The 18253-nt window shown below is 55.1% G+C and overlaps 1 protein-coding gene across 1 annotated transcript in view; it reads left to right on the forward strand.

The window, feature by feature from the left end:
- Positions 1–8731: 8731 nt before the first annotated feature.
- LOC148138247 (eukaryotic translation initiation factor 4H-like) overlaps positions 8732–18253 on the forward strand; it is a 20949-nt gene continuing 11427 nt past the window's right edge. The window contains exons 1-2 of the mRNA XM_087981789.1: positions 8732–8845; positions 17087–17277. Of these exons, the coding sequence (XP_087837915.1) occupies positions 8790–8845; positions 17087–17277 (247 nt within the window). The 5' untranslated portion in view covers positions 8732–8789. The remainder of the gene's footprint in view (positions 8846–17086; positions 17278–18253) is intronic.

Below are 18253 nucleotides of genomic sequence, written 5' to 3' on the forward strand. Positions count from 1 at the left end.
GTGTACAGATATCTCCCTGACAGAGAGAGAGGGGACTGAGAGACACCAGTCAGTGTACAGATATCTCTCTGCGAGAGATAGAGGGGACTGAGAGATACCAGTCAGTGTACAGATATGTCACTGAGAGAGAGAAAGGGGACTGAGAGACAGCAGTCAGTGTACAGATATCTCCCTGAGAGAGAGTGGGGACTGAGAGACACCAGTCAGTGTACAGATATCTCCCTGAGAGAGAGAGAGAGGGGACTGAGAGACACCAGTCAGTGTACAGATATCTCCCTGAGAGAGAGAGGGGACTGAGAGACACCAGTCAGTGTACAGATATCTCCCTGAGAGAGAGGGGACTGAGAGATACCAGTCAGTGTACACTTATCTACCTGAGAGAGGGGACTGAGAGACACCAGTCAGTGTACACATATCTCCCTGAGAGAGAGCGAGGGGACTGAGAGACACCAGTCAGTGTACAGATATCTCCCTGAGAGAGAGAGGGGACTGAAAGATACCAGTCAGTGTACAGAAATGTCCCTGAGAGAGAGAGAGGGGACTGAGAGACACAAGTCAGTGTACAGTTATCTCCCTGAAAGAGAGAGAGGGGACTGAGAGACACCAGTCAGTGTACAGATATCTCCCTGAGAGGGAGAGAGGGAACTGAGAGACACCAGTCAGTGTACAAATATCTTGCTGAGAGAGAGCGAGGGGACTGAGAGACACCAGTCAGTGTACACATATCTCCCTGAGAGAGAGGGGACTGAGAGATACCAGTCAGTGTACAGATATCTCCCTGAGAGGGAGGGAACTGAGAGACACCAGTCAGTGTACAGATATCTCCCTGAGAGAGAGGGGACTGAGAGACACCAGTCAGTGTACAGATATCTCCCTGGGTGAGAGAGAGGGGACTGAGTGACCCGAGTCGGTGTACAGATATCTCCCTGAGAGAGAGAGAGAGGGGACTGAGTGACACCAGTCAGTGCATAAATATGTCCCGAAGAGAGAGGGAGGGGACTGAGAGACACCAGTCAGTGTACAGTTATCTCCCTGAGAAAGAGAGAGGGGACTGAGTGACACCAGTCAGTGTACAGATATCTCCCTGAGAGGGAGAGAGGAGACTGAGAGATACCAGTCAGTGTACCAATATCTCGCTAAGAGAGAGAGAGAGAGGGGACTGAGAGACATCAGACAGTGTACAGGTACTTATCTGAGAGAGAGAGGGGACTGAGAGTCACCAGTCAGGTACAGACGTCTCCCTGAGGGAGAGACAGGAATTAGAGTCACCAGTCAGTGTACAGATATCTCCCTGAGAGCGAGAGGGGACTGAGAGACACCACTCAGTGTACAGATATCTCCCTGAGAGCGAGACGGGACTGAGAGACACCAGTCAGTGTACAGATATCTCCCTGAGAGAGAGATAGTGGACTGAGAGATACCAGTCAGTGTACAGATATCTCGCTAAGAGAGAGAGAGGGGAATTCGAGACACCAGTCAGTGTACAGATATCTCCCTGAGAGAGAAAGGGGACTGAGAGGCACCCGTCAGTGTACAGATATCTCCCTGAGAGGGAGAGAGGGGACTGAGTGACACCAGTCAGTGTATAAGTATGTCCCGAAGAGAGAGGGAGGGGACTGAGAGACACCAGTCAGTGTACAGTTCTCTCCCTGAAAGAGAGAGAAGGGACTGAGAGACACCAGTCAGTGTACAGATATCTCCCTGAGAGGGAGAGAGGAGACTGAGAGATACCAGTCAGTGTACCAATATCTCGCTAAGAGAGAGAGATAGAGGGGACGGAGAGACACCAGTCAGTGTACACATATCTCCCTGAGAGAGAGCAAGGGGACTGAGAGACACCAGTCAGTGTACAGATCTCTCGCTGAGAGAGAGAGGGGACTGAAAGATACCAGTCAGTGTACAGATATGTCCCTGAGAGAGAGAGAGGGGACTGAGAGACACCAGTCAGTGTACACTTATCTACCTGAGAGAGGGGACTGAGAGACACCAGTCATTGTACAGATATCTCCCTGAGAGAGAGGGAGGGGACTGAGAGACACCAGTCAGTGTACAGATATCTTCCTGAGAGAGAGAGGGGACTGAAAGATACCAGTCAGTGTACAGATATCTCCCTGAGAGAGAGGGGACTGAGAGACACCAGTCAGTGTACACTTATCTACCTGAGAGAGGGGACTGAGAGACACCAGTCAGTGTACAGATATCTCCCTGAGAGAGAGAGGGGACTGAGAGATACCAGTCAGTGTACAGATATGTCACTGAGAGAGAGAGGGTCTGAGAGAAACAGATATCTCCCTGAGAGAGAGGGGACTGAGAGACACCAGTCAGTGTATAGATATCTCTCTGCGAGAGAGGGGACTGAGAGATACCAGTCAGTGTACACTTATCTACCTGAGAGAGGGGACTGAGAGACAGCAGTCAGTGGACAGATATCTCCCTGAGAGAGAGGGGACTGAGAGACACCAGTCAGTGTACAGATATCTCCCTGACAGAGAGAGAGGGGACTGAGAGACACCAGTCAGTGTACAGATATCTCTCTGCGAGAGATAGAGGGGACTGAGAGATACCAGTCAGTGTACAGATATGTCACTGAGAGAGAGAAAGGGGACTGAGAGACAGCAGTCAGTGTACAGATATCTCCCTGAGAGAGAGTGGGGACTGAGAGACACCAGTCAGTGTACAGATATCTCCCTGAGAGAGAGAGAGAGGGGACTGAGAGACACCAGTCAGTGTACAGATATCTCCCTGAGAGAGAGAGGGGACTGAGAGACACCAGTCAGTGTACAGATATCTCCCTGAGAGAGAGAGAGAGGGGACTGAGAGACACCAGTCAGTGTACAGATATCTCCCTGAGAGAGAGGGGACTGAGAGACACCAGTCAGTGTACAGATATCTCCCTGAGAGGGAGAGAGGAGACTTAGAGATACCAGTCAGTGTTCAGTTATCTCCCTGAAAGAGAGAGAGGGGACTGAGAGACACCATTCAGTGTACAGATATCTCCCTGAGATAGAGAGAGGGGACTGAGAGACACCAGTCAGTGTACAGATATCTCCCTGAGATAGAGAGAGGGGACTGAGAGACACCAGTCAGTGTACAGATATCTCTCTGAGAGAGAGAGGGGACTGAGAGACACCAGTCAGTGTACAGATATCTCCCTGAGAGAGAGAGAAAGTGGACTGAGAGACACCAGTCAGTGTACAGATGTCTCCCTGAGACATAGAGGGGACTGAGAGTCACCAGTCAGTGGACAGACATCTCCCTGAGAGAGAGACAGGGGACTGAGAGAAACCAGTCAGTGTACAGATATCTCCCTGAAAGAGAGGGCACTGAGAGACACCAGTCAGTGTACAGATACCTCCCTGAAAGAGAGGGGACTGAGAGACACCAGTCAGTGTACAGATATCTCCCTGAAAGAGAGGGGACTGAGAGACACCAGTCAGTGTACAGATATCTCCCTGAAAGAGAGGGGACTGAGAGACACCAGTCAGTGTACAGATATCTCCCTGAGAGAGAGAGGGGACTGAAAGATACCAGTCAGTGTACAGATATGTCCCTGAGAAAAAGAGGGGAATGAGAGTCACCAGTCAGTGTACAGATATCTCCCTGAGAGACAGCGAGGGGACTGAGAGGCACCAGTCAGTGTACACTTGTCTACCTGAGAGAGGGGATTGAGAGACACCAATCAGTGTACACTTATCTACCTGAGAGAGGGGACTGAGAGACAGCAGTCAGTGTACAGATATCTCCCTGAGAGAGAGGGGACTGAGAGACACCAGTCAGTGTACACTTATCTACCTGAGAGAGGGGACTGAGAGACACCAGTCAGTGTACAGATATCTCCCTGACAGAGAGAGAGGGGACTGAGAGACACCAGTCAGTGTACAGATATCTCCCTGAGATAGAGAGAGGGGACTGAGAGACACCAGTCAGTGTACAGATATCTCCCTGAGAGAGAGAGGGGACTGAGAGACACCAGTCAGTGTACAGATATCTCCCTGAGAGAGAGGGGACTGAGAGACACCAGTCAATGTACAGATATCTCCCTGACAGAGAGAAAGGGGACTGAGAGACACCAGTCAGTGTACAGATATCTCCCTGAGATAGAGAGAGGGGACTGAGAGACACCAGTCAGTGTACAGATGTCTCCCTGAGAGAGAGAGGGGACTGAGAGATACCAGTCAGTGTACAGATATGTCACTGAGAGAGAGGGGACTGAGAGACACCAGTCAGTGTACAGATATCTCTCTGCGAGAGATAGAGGGGACTGAGAGACACCAGTCAGGGTACAGATTATCTCCATGAGAGAGAGAGGGGACTGAGAGGCACCAGTCAGTGTACAGATATCACCCTGAGAGAGAGAGAGGGGACTGAGAGACACCAGTCAGTGTACAGATATCTCCCTGAGAGAGAGCGAGGGGACTGAGAGGCACCAGTCAGTGTACACTTATCTACCTGAGAGAGGGGATTGAGAGACACCAGTCAGTGTACAGAAATCTCCCTGAGAGAAGGGGGACTGAGAGACACCAGTCAGTGTACAGATATCTCCCAGAGAGAGAGGGGACTGAGAGAGACCAGTCAGTGTACAGATATCTCCCTGAGAGAGAGGGAGGGGACTGAGAGACACCAGTCAGTGTACAGATATCTCCCTGAGAGAGAGGGAGGGGACTGAGAGACACCAGTCAGTGTACAGATATCTCCCTGAGAGAGAGAGGGAGCTGAGAGACACCAGTCAGTGTATGGATATCTCTCTGCGAGAGAGGGGACTGAGAGATCCCAGTCAGTGTACACTTATCTACCTGAGAGAGGGGACTGAGAGACAGCAGTCAGTGTACAGATATCTCCCTGAGAGAGAGAGAGCGGACTGAGAGACACCAGTCAGTGTACAGATATCTCCCTGAGAGAGAGAGAGTGAACTGAGAGACACCAGTCAATGTACAGATGTCTCCCTGAGACATAGAGGGGACTGAGAGTCACCAGTCAGTGGACAGATATCTCCCTGAGAGAGAGACAGGGGACTGAGAGAAACCAGTCAGTTGACAGTAATCTCCCTGAGAGAGAGTGGGGACTGAGAGTGACCAGTCAGGTACAGACGTCTCCCTGAGGGAGAGACGGGAATTAGAGTCACCAGTCAGTGTACAGATATCTCCCAGAGAGAGAGAGAGAGGGGACTGAGAGACATCAGTCAGTGTACAGGTACTTATCTGAGAGAGAGAGGGGACTGAGAGTCACCAGTCAGGTACAGACGTCTCCCTGAGGGAGAGACAGGGATTAGAGTCACCAGTCAGTGTACAGATATCTCCCTGAGAGAGAAAGGGGACTGAGAGGCAGCAGTCAGTGTACAGATATCTCCCTGAGAAAGAGAGAGGGGACTGAGTGACACCAGTCAGTGTATAAATATGTCCCGAAGAGAGAAGGAGGGGACTGAGAGACACCAGTCAGTGTACAGTTATCTCCCTGAAAGAGAGAGAAGGGACTGAGAGACACCAGTCAGTGTACAGATATCTCCCTGAGAGGGAGAGAGGAGACTGACAGATACCAGTCAGTGTACAGATATCTCCCTGAGAGAGAGAGGGGACTGAAAGATACCAGTCAGTGTACAGATATGTCCCTGAGAGAGAGAGAGGGGACTGAGAGACACCAGTCAGTGTACACTTATCTACCTGAGAGAGGGGACTGAGAGACACCAGTCAGTGTACAGATATCTCCCTGAGATAGAGAGAGGGGACTGAGAGACACCAGTCAGTGTACAGATATCTTCCTGAGAGAGAGAGGGGACTGAAAGATACCAGTCAGTGTACAGATATCTCCCTGAGAGAGAGGGGACTGAGAGACACCAGTCAGTGTACACTTATCTACCTGAGAGAGGGGACTGAGAGACACCAGTCAGTGTACAGATATCTCCCTGAGAGAGAGAGGGGACTGAGAGATACCAGTCAGTGTACAGATATGTCCCTGAGAGAGAGAGGGGACTGAGAGACAGCAGTCAGTGTACAGATATCTCCCTGAGAGAGTGGGGACTGAGAGACACCAGTCAGTGTACAGATATCTCCCTGAGAGAGAGAGGGGACTGAGAGACACCAGTCATTGTACAGATATGTCCCTGAGAGAGAGAGGGGACTGAGAGACAGCAGTCAGTGTCCAGATATCTCCCAGAGAGAGAGGGGACTGAGAGGCACCAGTCAGTGTACAGATATCACCCAGAGAGAGAGAGAGAGAGGGGACTGAGAGACACCAGTCAGTGTTCAGATATCTCCATGAGAGGGAGAGGGGACTGAGTGACACCAGTCAGTGTATAAATATGTCCCGAAGAAAGAGGGAGGGGGCTGAGAGACACCAGTCAGTGTACAGATAGCTCCCTGAGAGAAGGGGGACTGAGAGACACCAGTCAGTGTACACATATCTCCCTGAGACAGAGAGAGGGGACTGAGAGACTCCAGTCAGTGCACAGATATCTCCCTGAGAGAGAAGGGACTGAGAGACACCAGTCAGTGTACAGATATCTCCCTGAGAGAGAGAGGGGACTGAGAGGCACCAGTCAGTGTACAGATATCTCCCTGAGAGAGAGAGGGGACTGAGAGGCACCAGTCAGTGTACAGATATCACCCTGAGACCTTGTTACTTTCTCAGAAATGCTGCCGATGAAACTTATGCGTGAGCAGATCCGAACGAGAGGTGTGTTTGTCAACTGTAAATTCTCAAATCTCTCTGTCTCACCATCACTGTCACGAACCCGTACCTATTCTGGTTTGGCTGCTATCTCATTCAGAGCGAGGAACCTCACCCCCCATACCAAGAACACCTAACGGAGAATTCACCACAAAGGTACACAGGAAAGCCACACACACAGACCAAGTCCTCAACTACGAAAGCAACCACCCCAACACACACAAAAGTAGTTGCATCAAGACACTATTCAAAAGGCCCACAACACACTGCAGTACACCAGAACTGCAAAAAGGGGAAGAAGAACACCTCTACAATGTATTCGCCAAAAATGGATACCCCCACAATTTCATCAACAGATGCCTAAGGGAAAGACAACGGAACGAGGACTTGCCGCAACCCAAAGGACTAGCCACACTACCATACATCAGGAGCATTTCCGAACTGACAGCCAGACTACTGCGACCACTAGGACTTATAACAGCACACAAATCAACAGCCATACTCAGACAACAACTCACCAGAACGAAGGACCCGATACCCAGCATGAGCAAAACTAACGTAGTGTACAAAATCCCATGCAAGGACTGCACTAAACACTATATAGGACAAACAGGAAGACAGCTAACGATCCACATCCACGAACATCAACTAGCCACGAAACGACACGACCAGCTATCCTTAGTAGCCACACACGCAGATGACAAGCAACATGAATTTGACTGGGACAACACTACTATTATAGGACAAGCCAGACAGAGAACAGCCAGGGAATTCCTAGAGGCATGGCACTCATCCACAGATTCAACCAATAAGCACATCGACCTGGACCCAATATACAGGCCACTGCAACGGACAGCTGGAACTGACAACCGGAAGCAGCGAGACAAACCACTACAAATTCCGGAGGAAACACCACAGAAGCGCTTCACAGGAGGCTCCCAAGCACTGAGGATGTCACCTAGACAGGGGATGAAACATTTGCAACACAAATTCCCAGCTCGGCGAACAGAACCACAACAACGAGCACCCGAGCTACAAATCTTCTCACAAACTTTGAATGTCACCATCTATTTCCCTACAGTCTATATCTTCCATATCCTTTTCCACAGTAAATATTGATGCAAAAAACTCATTTAGTATCTCCCCCATTTTCTGTGGCTCCACACAGAGGCTTGCTGATCTTTGAGGGGTGAAAATGTGTTGCTGGAAAAGCGCAGCAGGTCAGACAGCATCCAAGGAACAGGAGAATCGACGTTTCGGGCATAAGCCCTTCATCAGGATCTTTGAGGGGCGCAATTCTCTCCCTAGTTACCCTTTTGTCCTTAATGTATTTGTGAAAACCCTTTGGATTCTCCTTAATCCTAGTTGCCAAAGCCATTTCATGTCCCCTTTTTGCCCTCCTGATTTCCCTCTTAAGTATACTCCTGCCTTTATACTCATCCAAGGATTTATCCTGTCTCTACCTGACATATGCTTCCTTCTTTTTCAACAACAAACCCTCAATTTCTTTCATCATCCAGCATTCCCTATGCCTACCAGCCTTTCCTTTCAGGGGCGAGCCGAGGAGAATTACTCCCCCTGCCTGTCTCTCCCATTCACCCCAAACCCAGCCTCAATGCCCCAGAATGTCAGAGACATTCAGAAAGTCCCCACATGGTCCATGTGTATAGAAAGGGAACATCCGCCAGGCTCAAAGATGGCCGCGCCCGCGTGCTCAAATCGGCACAGCGCCCCTCGCGGAGGGCGGCCAGGATGCAAGGGCCCCACCGCTCGCTGCAGTTGGAGCATTAGGCGTCCGAGGCGGGCGCCTGACTGCACAAGGAGAAAGAAACCCAGAAGGGCTCAGCTCCGCAGCGGCGAGGGATGTTTTTAAAAAGGGCCTGGGGACGTGCCAGGGGCGGTAAGGGAAAAGGGGTGGAGGGGAACGGAGGAAAACGGAGACGGGTGTGGCAGGCATTCGTCTCGGACACCACCCCTCGGGCTGTTGGGGGGTGGAAAGCAAGGAATGGGTCCTGGCGAAACCCCGCCCCCGCCCCGCCCAGCGGGAGGGAGCCCCGCCCCTTTCCACGCCCCTTCCCGAACGCTCCCGTCCCACCCCCCTCCCTCCGAGGGCAGGAGCGACAAAGATGGCGGACTTCGACGACTACGAGGATCGGGCCTACAGCAGCTTCGGGAGCCGGAGGTGAGAGCGGCCCCAGGCGGGTTGGTAAGCGAGCAAAGGGAGGGGGGAGGGATCGCGCGGGACCATCCCCCCGCCGCGAGCGGCCCGCGGATGGGACGGATGGCGGCGGATTGCGCCTGAAGGCCGCAGGCTCCGTCCGAGCGGCGGCGGAGAGACCTCGGAGCGCCAGGGAGGGGAGGGGAGGGGGGGGTCAGGGTAATGAGCAATACCCTGACCCCCCCTCCCCCCGCCTTCAATGCACCCGGGAGGGGTTCGGGATAATGAGCAATACCCTGACCCCCCTCCCCCCGCCTTCAATACACCCGGGAGGGGGTCGGGATAATGAGCAATACCCAGACCCCCACAACCCTCAATACACCCGGGAGGGGGTCGGGATAATGAGCAATACCCAGACCCCCACAACCCTCAATACACCCGGGAGGGGGTCGGGATAATGAGCAATACCCAGACCCCCACAACCCTCAATACACCCGGGAGGGGGTCGGGATAATGAGCAATACCCAGACCCCCACAACCCTCAATACACCCGGGAGGGGGTCGGGATAATGAGCAATACCCAGACCCCCCCCCCCGCCTTCAATACACCCGGGAGGGGGTCGGGGGAATGAGCAATACCCTGACCCCCACAACCCTCAATACACCCGGGAGGGGGTCAGGGTAATGAGCAATACCCAGACCCCCACAACCCTCAATACACCCGGGAGGGGGTCAGGGTAATGAGCAATACCCAGACCCCCCCCGCCTTCAATACACCCGGGAGGGGGTCGGGGGAATGAGCAATACCCAGACCCCCACAACCCTCAATACACCCGGGAGGGGGTCGGGGGAATGAGCAATACCCTGACTCCCCCCCCCACCCCCACTTACCCTGAGAGGGGGTGGGTGAATTGATCAATACCCTGACCCCCTGTTGCCCTGAGTGGGGGTGGGTGAATTGATCAATACCCTGTTGCCCTGAGAGGGGGTGGGTGAATTGATCAATACCCTGTTGCCCTGAGAGGGGGTGGGTGAATTGATCAATACCCTGACCCCCTGTTACTCTGAGAGGGGGTGGGTGAATTGATCAATACCCTGAGGGGGGTGGTGGAATTGATCAATACCCTGACCCCCCGCCACCCCCCACCCCCGTTACCCCCCACCCCCGTTACCCTGAGAGGGGGTGGGTGAATTGATCAATACCCTGTCCCCTTGTTGCCCTGGGAGGGGGTGGGTGAATTGATCAATACCCTGTCCCCTTGTTGCCCTGAGAGGGGGTGGGTGAATTGGTCAATACCCTGTCCCCCTGTTGCCCTGAGAGGGGGTGGGTGAATTGATCAATTCCCTGACCCCCTGTTACCCTGAGAGGGGGTGGGTGAATTGATCAATACCCTGACCCCCCAGTTACCCTGAGAGGGGGTGGGTGAATTGATCAATACCCTGACCCCCTGTTATCCTGAGAGGGGGTGGGTGAATTGACCAATACCCTGACCCCCTGTTACCCTGAGAGGGGGTGGGTGAATTGATCAATACCCTGACCCCCCAGTTATGCTGAGAGGGGGTGGGTGAATTGATCAATACCCTGAGGGGGGTGGGGGAATTGATCAATACACTGCCACCCACCCCACCGTTACCCTGAGAGGGGGTGGGTGAATTGACCAATACCCTGACCCCCTGATACCCTGAGAGGGGGGGGGGGTGAATTGATCAATACCCTGAGGGGGGTGGCTGAATTGACCAATACCCTGACCCCCCCCCCCCCCCCCCCGCCGTTACCCTGAGAGGGGGTGGGTGAATTGACTAATACCCTGACCCCCCATTACCCTGAGAGGGGGTGGGTGAATTGATCAATACCCTGACCCCCTGTTACCCTGAGAGGGGGTGGGTGAATTGCTCAATACCCCGACCCCCCAGTTATCCTGAGAGGGGGTGGGTGAATTGATCAATACCCTGACCCCCTGTTACCCTGAGAGGGGGTGGGTGAATTGATCAATACCCCGACCCCCCTGTTACCCTGAGAGGGGGTGGATGAATTGATCAATACCCTGTTCCCCCCCCACCCCGTTACGCTAAGAGGGGGGTGGGTGGAATGATCAATACCCTGACACCCCCCCCCCCCCCCCCCCGTTACCCTGAGAGAGTGGTGCGTGAATTGATCAATACCGTGAACCCCTGTTATCCTGAGAGGGGGTGGGTGAATTGATCAATACCCTGTCCCCCTGTTACTCGGAGAGGGGGGTGGGTGAATTGATCAATACCCTGTCCCCCTGTTGCCCTGAGAGGGGGTGGGTGAATTGATCAATACCCTGTCCCCCTATTGCTCTGAGAGGGGGTGGGTGAATTGGTCAATACCTCGACCCCCTGTTGCCCTGAGAGGGGGTGGGTGAATTGATCAATACCCCGACCCTCTCTATTACCCTCCGAGGGGGGGTGAATTGATCAATATCCTGTCCCCCTGTTACTCGGAGAGGGGGGTGGGTGAATTGATCAATATCCTGTCCCCCTGTTACTCGGAGAGGGGGGTGGGTGAATTGATCAATACCCTGACCCCCCGCCACCCCCCACCCCCGTTACCCCCCACCCCCGTTACCCTGAGAGGGGGTGGGTGAATTGATCAATACCCTGTCCCCTTGTTGCCCTGGGAGGGGGTGGGTGAATTGATCAATACCCTGTCCCCTTGTTGCCCTGAGAGGGGGTGGGTGAATTGGTCAATACCCTGTCCCCCTGTTGCCCTGAGAGGGGGTGGGTGAATTGATCAATTCCCTGACCCCCTGTTACCCTGAGAGGGGGTGGGTGAATTGATCAATACCCTGACCCCCCAGTTATGCTGAGAGGGGGTGGGTGAATTGATCAATACCCTGACCCCCTGTTATCCTGAGAGGGGGTGGGTGAATTGACCAATACCCTGACCCCCTGTTACCCTGAGAGGGGGTGGGTGAATTGATCAATACCCTGACCCCCCAGTTATGCTGAGAGGGGGTGGGTGAATTGATCAATACCCTGAGGGGGGTGGGGGAATTGATCAATACACTGCCACCCACCCCACCGTTACCCTGAGAGGGGGTGGGTGAATTGACCAATACCCTGACCCCCTGATACCCTGAGAGGGGGGGGGGGTGAATTGATCAATACCCTGAGGGGGGTGGCTGAATTGACCAATACCCTGACCCCCCCCCCCCCCCCCCCGCCGTTACCCTGAGAGGGGGTGGGTGAATTGACTAATACCCTGACCCCCCATTACCCTGAGAGGGGGTGGGTGAATTGATCAATACCCTGACCCCCTGTTACCCTGAGAGGGGGTGGGTGAATTGCTCAATACCCCGACCCCCCAGTTATCCTGAGAGGGGGTGGGTGAATTGATCAATACCCTGACCCCCTGTTACCCTGAGAGGGGGTGGGTGAATTGATCAATACCCCGACCCCCCTGTTACCCTGAGAGGGGGTGGATGAATTGATCAATACCCTGTTCCCCCCCCACCCCGTTACGCTAAGAGGGGGGTGGGTGGAATGATCAATACCCTGACACCCCCCCCCCCCCCCCCCGTTACCCTGAGAGAGTGGTGCGTGAATTGATCAATACCGTGAACCCCTGTTATCCTGAGAGGGGGTGGGTGAATTGATCAATACCCTGTCCCCCTGTTACTCGGAGAGGGGGGTGGGTGAATTGATCAATACCCTGTCCCCCTGTTGCCCTGAGAGGGGGTGGGTGAATTGATCAATACCCTGTCCCCCTATTGCTCTGAGAGGGGGTGGGTGAATTGGTCAATACCTCGACCCCCTGTTGCCCTGAGAGGGGGTGGGTGAATTGATCAATACCCCGACCCTCTCTATTACCCTCCGAGGGGGGGTGAATTGATCAATATCCTGTCCCCCTGTTACTCGGAGAGGGGGGTGGGTGAATTGATCAATATCCTGTCCCCCTGTTACTCGGAGAGGGGGGTGGGTGAATTGATCAATATCCTGTCCCCCTCCATTACCCTCAGAGGGGGGGTGGGTGAATTGATCAATTCCCTGACCCCCTGTTACCCTGAGAGGGGGTGGGTGAATTGATCAATTCCCTGACCCCCTATTATCCTGAGAGGGGGTGGATGAATTGACCAATACCCTGACCCCCTGTTACCCTGAGAGGGGGTGGGTGAATTGATCAATACCCTGTCCCCCTGTTATCCTGAGAGGGGGTGGGTGAATTGATCAATACCCTGAGGGGGTTGGTGGAATTGATCAATACCCTGACCCCCCGCCACCCCCCACCCCCGTTACCCTGAGAGGGGGTGGGTGAATTGATCAATACCCTGTCCCCTTGTTGCCCTGGGAGGGGGTGGGTGAATTGATCAATACCCTGACCCCCTGTTACCCTGAGAGGGGGTGGGTGAAATGATCAATTCCCTGACCCCCTGTTACCCTGAGAGGGGGTGGGTGAATTGCTCAATACCCCGACCCCCCAGTTACCCTGAGAGGGGGTGGGTGAATTGATCAATACCCTGTCCCCCTGTTATCCTGAGAGGGGGTGGGTGAATTGATCAATACCCTGTCCCCCTGTTATCCTGAGAGGGGGTGGGAGAATTGATCAATACCCTGACCCCCCATTACCCTGAGAGGGGGTGGGTGATTTGATCAATACCCTGACCCCCTGTTGCTCTGAGAGGGGGTGGGTGAATTGATCAATACCCTGACCCCCTGTTGCCCTGAGAGGGGGTGGGTGAATTGATCAATACCCTGACCCCCTGTTACCCTGAGAGGGGGTGGGTGAATTGATCAATTCCCTGACCCCCTGTTACCCTGAGAGGGGGTGGGTGAATTGATCAATACCCTGACCCCCTCTATTACCCTCAGAAGGGGTTTGGGTGAATTGATCTATACTCTGACACCCCCCATTACCCTGAGAGGGGGTGGGTGAATTGATCAATACCCTGTCCCCCTGTTACCCTGAGAGGGGGTGGGTGAATTGATCAATACCCTGTTCCCCCCATTACCCTGAGAGGGGGTGGATGAATTGATCAATACCCTGTTCCCCCCATTACCCTGAGAGGGGGTGGATGAATTGATCAATACCCTGTTCCCCCCATTACCCTGAGAGGGGGTGGATGAATTGATCAATACCCTGTTCCCCCCATTACCCTGAGAGGGGGTGGATGAATTGATCAATACCCTGTTCCCCCCCCTCCCCGTTACGCTAAGAGGGGGGTGGGTGGAATGATCAATACCCTGACACCACCCCCCCCGTTACCCTGAGAGAGTGGTGCGTGAATTGATCAATACCGTGAACCCCTGTTATCCTGAGAGGGGGTGGGTGAATTGATCAATACCCTGTCCCCCTGTTACTCGGAGAGGGGGGTGGGTGAATTGATCAATACCCCGACCCCCTGTTGCCCTGAGAGGGGGTGGGTGAATTGATCAATTCCCTGACCCCCTATTATCCTGAGAGGGGGTGGATGAATTGACCAATACCCTGACCCCCTGTTACCCTGAGAGGGGGTGGGTGAATTGATCAATACCCTGTCCCCCTGTTACCCTGAGAGGGGGTGGGTGAATTGATCAATACCCTGAGGGGGTTGGTGGAATTGATCAATACCCTGACCCCCCGCCACCCCCCACCCCCGTTACCCTGAGAGGGGGTGGGTGAATTGATCAATACCCTGTCCCCTTGTTGCCCTGGGAGGGGGTGGGTGAATTGATCAATACCCTGTCCCCCTGTTGCCCTGAGAGGGGGTGGGAGAATTGATCAATACCCTGACCCCCTGTTACCCTGAGAGGGGGTGGGTGAATTGATCAATACCCTGTCCCCTTGTTGCTCTGAGAGGGGGTGGGTGAATTGATCAATACCCTGACCCCCTATTGCTCTGAGAGGGGGTGGGTGAATTGATCAATACCTCGACCCCCTGTTGCCCTGAGAGGGGGTGGGTGAATTGATCAATACCCTGTCCCCCTGTTACCCTGAGAGGGGGTGGGTGAATTGATCAATACCCCGACCCTCTCTATTACCCTCCGAGGGGGGGTGAATTGATCAATATCCTGTCCCCCTCCATTACCCTCAGAGGGGGGGTGGGTGAATTGATCAATTCCCTGACCCCCTGTTACCCTGAGAGGGGGTGGGTGAATTGATCAATTCCCTGACCCCCTGTTGCCCTGAGTGGGTGAATTGGTCAATACCGTGTCCCCCTGTTACTCTGAGAGGGGGGGGTGGGTGAATTGATCAATACTCTGACCCCCTCTATTAGCCTCAGGTGGGGTAGGTGAATTGATCAATACCCTGACCCCCTGTTACCCTGAGAGGGGGTGGGTGAATTGATCAATACCCTGTTACCCTGAGAGGGGGTGGGGTGAATTGATCAATACCCTGACACCCCCCATTACCCTGAGAGGGGATGGGTGAATTGATCAATACCCTGACCCCCTGTTACCCTGAGAGGGGGTGGGTGAATTGATCAATACCCTGTTACCCTGAGAGGGGGTGGGGTGAATTGATCAATACCCTGACACCCCCCATTACCCTGAGAGGGGATGGGTGAATTGATCAATACCCTGACCCCCTGTTACCCTGAGAGGGGGTGGGTGAATTGATCAATACCCTGTTACCCTGAGAGGGGGTGGGGTGAATTGATCAATACCCTGACACGCCCCATTACCCTGAGAGGGGATGGGTGAGTTGATCAATACCCCCCCCCATTACCCTGAGAGGGGGGTGGGTGAATTGATCAATACCTTGCTCCCCCCATTACCCTGAGAGGGGATGGGTGAATTGATCAATACCCTGTCCTCCTGTTACCCTGAGAGGGGATGGGTGAATTGATCAATACCCTGTCCCCCTGTTACCCTGACAGGGGGTGGGTGAATTGATCAATACCCTGTTACCCTGAGAGGGGGTGGGTGAATTGATCAACACCCTGACCCCCTCTATTACCCTCAGAGTGGGGGAGGGGTGAATTGATCAAACCCCCCCCCCCCCCCCCGTTACCCTGAGTGGGGTAACCCCCCCCCCCCCCCCCGTTACCCTGAGTGGGGTGAATTGATGTAGCCCCTGGTTCCTCCTCCCCCTCTCATGGCCCTGTGTCACTGTATAGGGGGGTTGGGGGGGTGGGTTAATGACTGTTGTGATGTTCCTGAACTGACCCCCGGTCTCTTGTGTCTCTCCCCCCCCCCCCCCCCCCAACCACCTTTAACCTCCTCTGTCTCCCCAACTCTCCCACCCTCTTTTCTCCCCCCCCCCCCTTTCCCCTCACCCTAACTCCCTGTTGCCCCTCCCATTCCCCCTGTCTCCCCCCATTTCCCCTCTCCCTCACTCCCCGTTCCCCTCTCCCTCACTCCCCGTTCCCCTCTCCCTCACTCCCCGTTCCCCTCTCCCTCACTCCCCGTTCCCCTCTCCCTCACTCCCCGTTCCCCTCTCCCTCACTCCCCGTTCCCCTCTCCCTCACTCCCCGTTCCCCTCTCCCTCACTCCCCGTTCCCCTCTCCCTCACTCCCCGTTCCCCTCTCCCTCACTCCCCGTTCCCCTCTCCCTCACTCCCCGTTCCCCTCTCCCTCACTCCCCGTTCCCCTCTCCCTCACTCCCCGTTCCCCTCTCCCTCACTCCCCGTTCCCCTCTCCCTCACTCCCCGTTCCCCTCTCCCTCACTCCCCGTTCCCCTCTCCCTCACTCCCCGTTCCCCTCTCCCTCACTCCCCGTTCCCCTCTCCCTCACTCCCCGTTCCCCTCTCCCTCACTCCCCGTTCCCCTCTCCCTCACTCCCCGTTCCCCTCTCCCTCACTCCCCGTTCCCCTCTCCCTCACTCCCCGTTCCCCTCTCCCTCACTCCCCGTTCCCCTCTCCCTCACTCCCCGTTCCCCTCTCCCTCACTCCCCGTTCCCCTCTCCCTCACTCCCCGTTCCCCTCTCCCTCACTCCCCGTTCCCCTCTCCCTCACTCCCCGTTCCCCTCTCCCTCACTCCCCGTTCCCCTCTCCCTCACTCCCCGTTCCCCTCTCCCTCACTCCCCGTTCCCCTCTCCCTCACTCCCCGTTCCCCTCTCCCTCACTCCCCGTTCCCCTCTCCCTCACTCCCCGTTCCCCTCTCCCTCACTCCCCGTTCCCCTCTCCCTCACTCCCCGTTCCCCTCTCCCTCACTCCCCGTTCCCCTCTCCCTCACTCCCCGTTCCCCTCTCCCTCACTCCCCGTTCCCCTCTCCCTCACTCCCCGTTCCCCTCTCCCTCACTCCCCGTTCCCCTCTCCCTCACTCCCCGTTCCCCTCTCCCTCACTCCCCGTTCCCCTCTCCCTCACTCCGATCCGTCCCCCAGGAGGCAGCGAGGGGGAGGTGGTGGAGATGGGCCACGCCGTCAGAAGGAGCTGCCGACCGAGCCCCCGTTTACTGCCTTCGTGGGTAACCTGCCCTTCAACGCTGTCCAGGGAGACATAGACCACATCTTCAAGGACCTGCAGGTCCGCAGCATCCGCCTGGTCCGGGACAAGGAGACTGACAAGTTCAAAGGTCAGTCGCTTCCCATACCCCCCCCCCCCCCCCCGCGCGACCAAGAGAGCAGGCAAATCCCGGGCCCAGCGGGGCATCTCGGCCCAGGCTCCATCCCCCGCTTCGAGAGCCCACGACACAGCCCGGGCCCCTGTCCCCTGCATCTCTCTCTTCTCAGCCTCCCTGGCAGGACGTATCGGAGCTGGGAGGTCATGTCGCGGCTGTATTGGTCAGGCCGCTTCTGGGCGACTGTGCGCGATTCTGGTCTCCCGGAGGGATGTTGGGAAAGGATTCGGAAACCGTTTACGAGGATGTTGGAGGGTCTGAGCTACAGGGAGAGGCTGGGGCTGTTTTCCCTGGAGCATTGGAGCCTGAGGGGGTGACCTTACAGAGGTTTATAACATCATGAGGGGGAACATGGATAGGGTAAATAGACAAGGTCTTTTCCCCCTGGGGTGGGGGAGGCTGAGGGGGTGACCTTATAGAGGTTTGTAACATCATGAGGGGGGACATGGATAGGGTAAATAGACAAGGTCTTTTCCCCCTGGGGTGGGGGAGACTGAGGCGGTGACCTTATAGAGGTTTATAACATCATGAGGGGGACATGGATAGGGTAAATAGACAAGGTCTTTTCCCCCTGGGGTGGGGGAGACTGAGGGGGTGACCTTATAGAGGTTTATAACATCATGAGGGGGGACATGGATAGGGTAAATAGACAAGGTCTTTTCCCCCTGGGGTGTGGGTGAGTCCAGAACTAGAGGGGGAGAGGGGAAAGATTGAAAAGGGGTAACATTTTCCCCCAGAGGGTGGTGCGTGTGTGGGCCGAGCTGCCAGAGGAAGTGGTGGGGGCTGGGGCAATGCCAACTTTGAAAAGGTGGATGGGGAGGGGAACAGGAAGGATTTGGAGGGATAGGGGCCGGGTGCTGGCAAACGGGGAACTGGGTTAGGTTAGGGATATCTGGGTCAGCACGGGCGGGGTGGGCCGAAGGGTCGGTTT

Source organism: Chiloscyllium plagiosum, unplaced genomic scaffold (genome assembly GCF_037043375.1).
Source record: "Chiloscyllium plagiosum isolate Xiang-an unplaced genomic scaffold, Cpla_swu_hap1 HiC_scaffold_41, whole genome shotgun sequence".
Lineage (NCBI taxonomy): Eukaryota > Metazoa > Chordata > Chondrichthyes > Orectolobiformes > Hemiscylliidae > Chiloscyllium > Chiloscyllium plagiosum.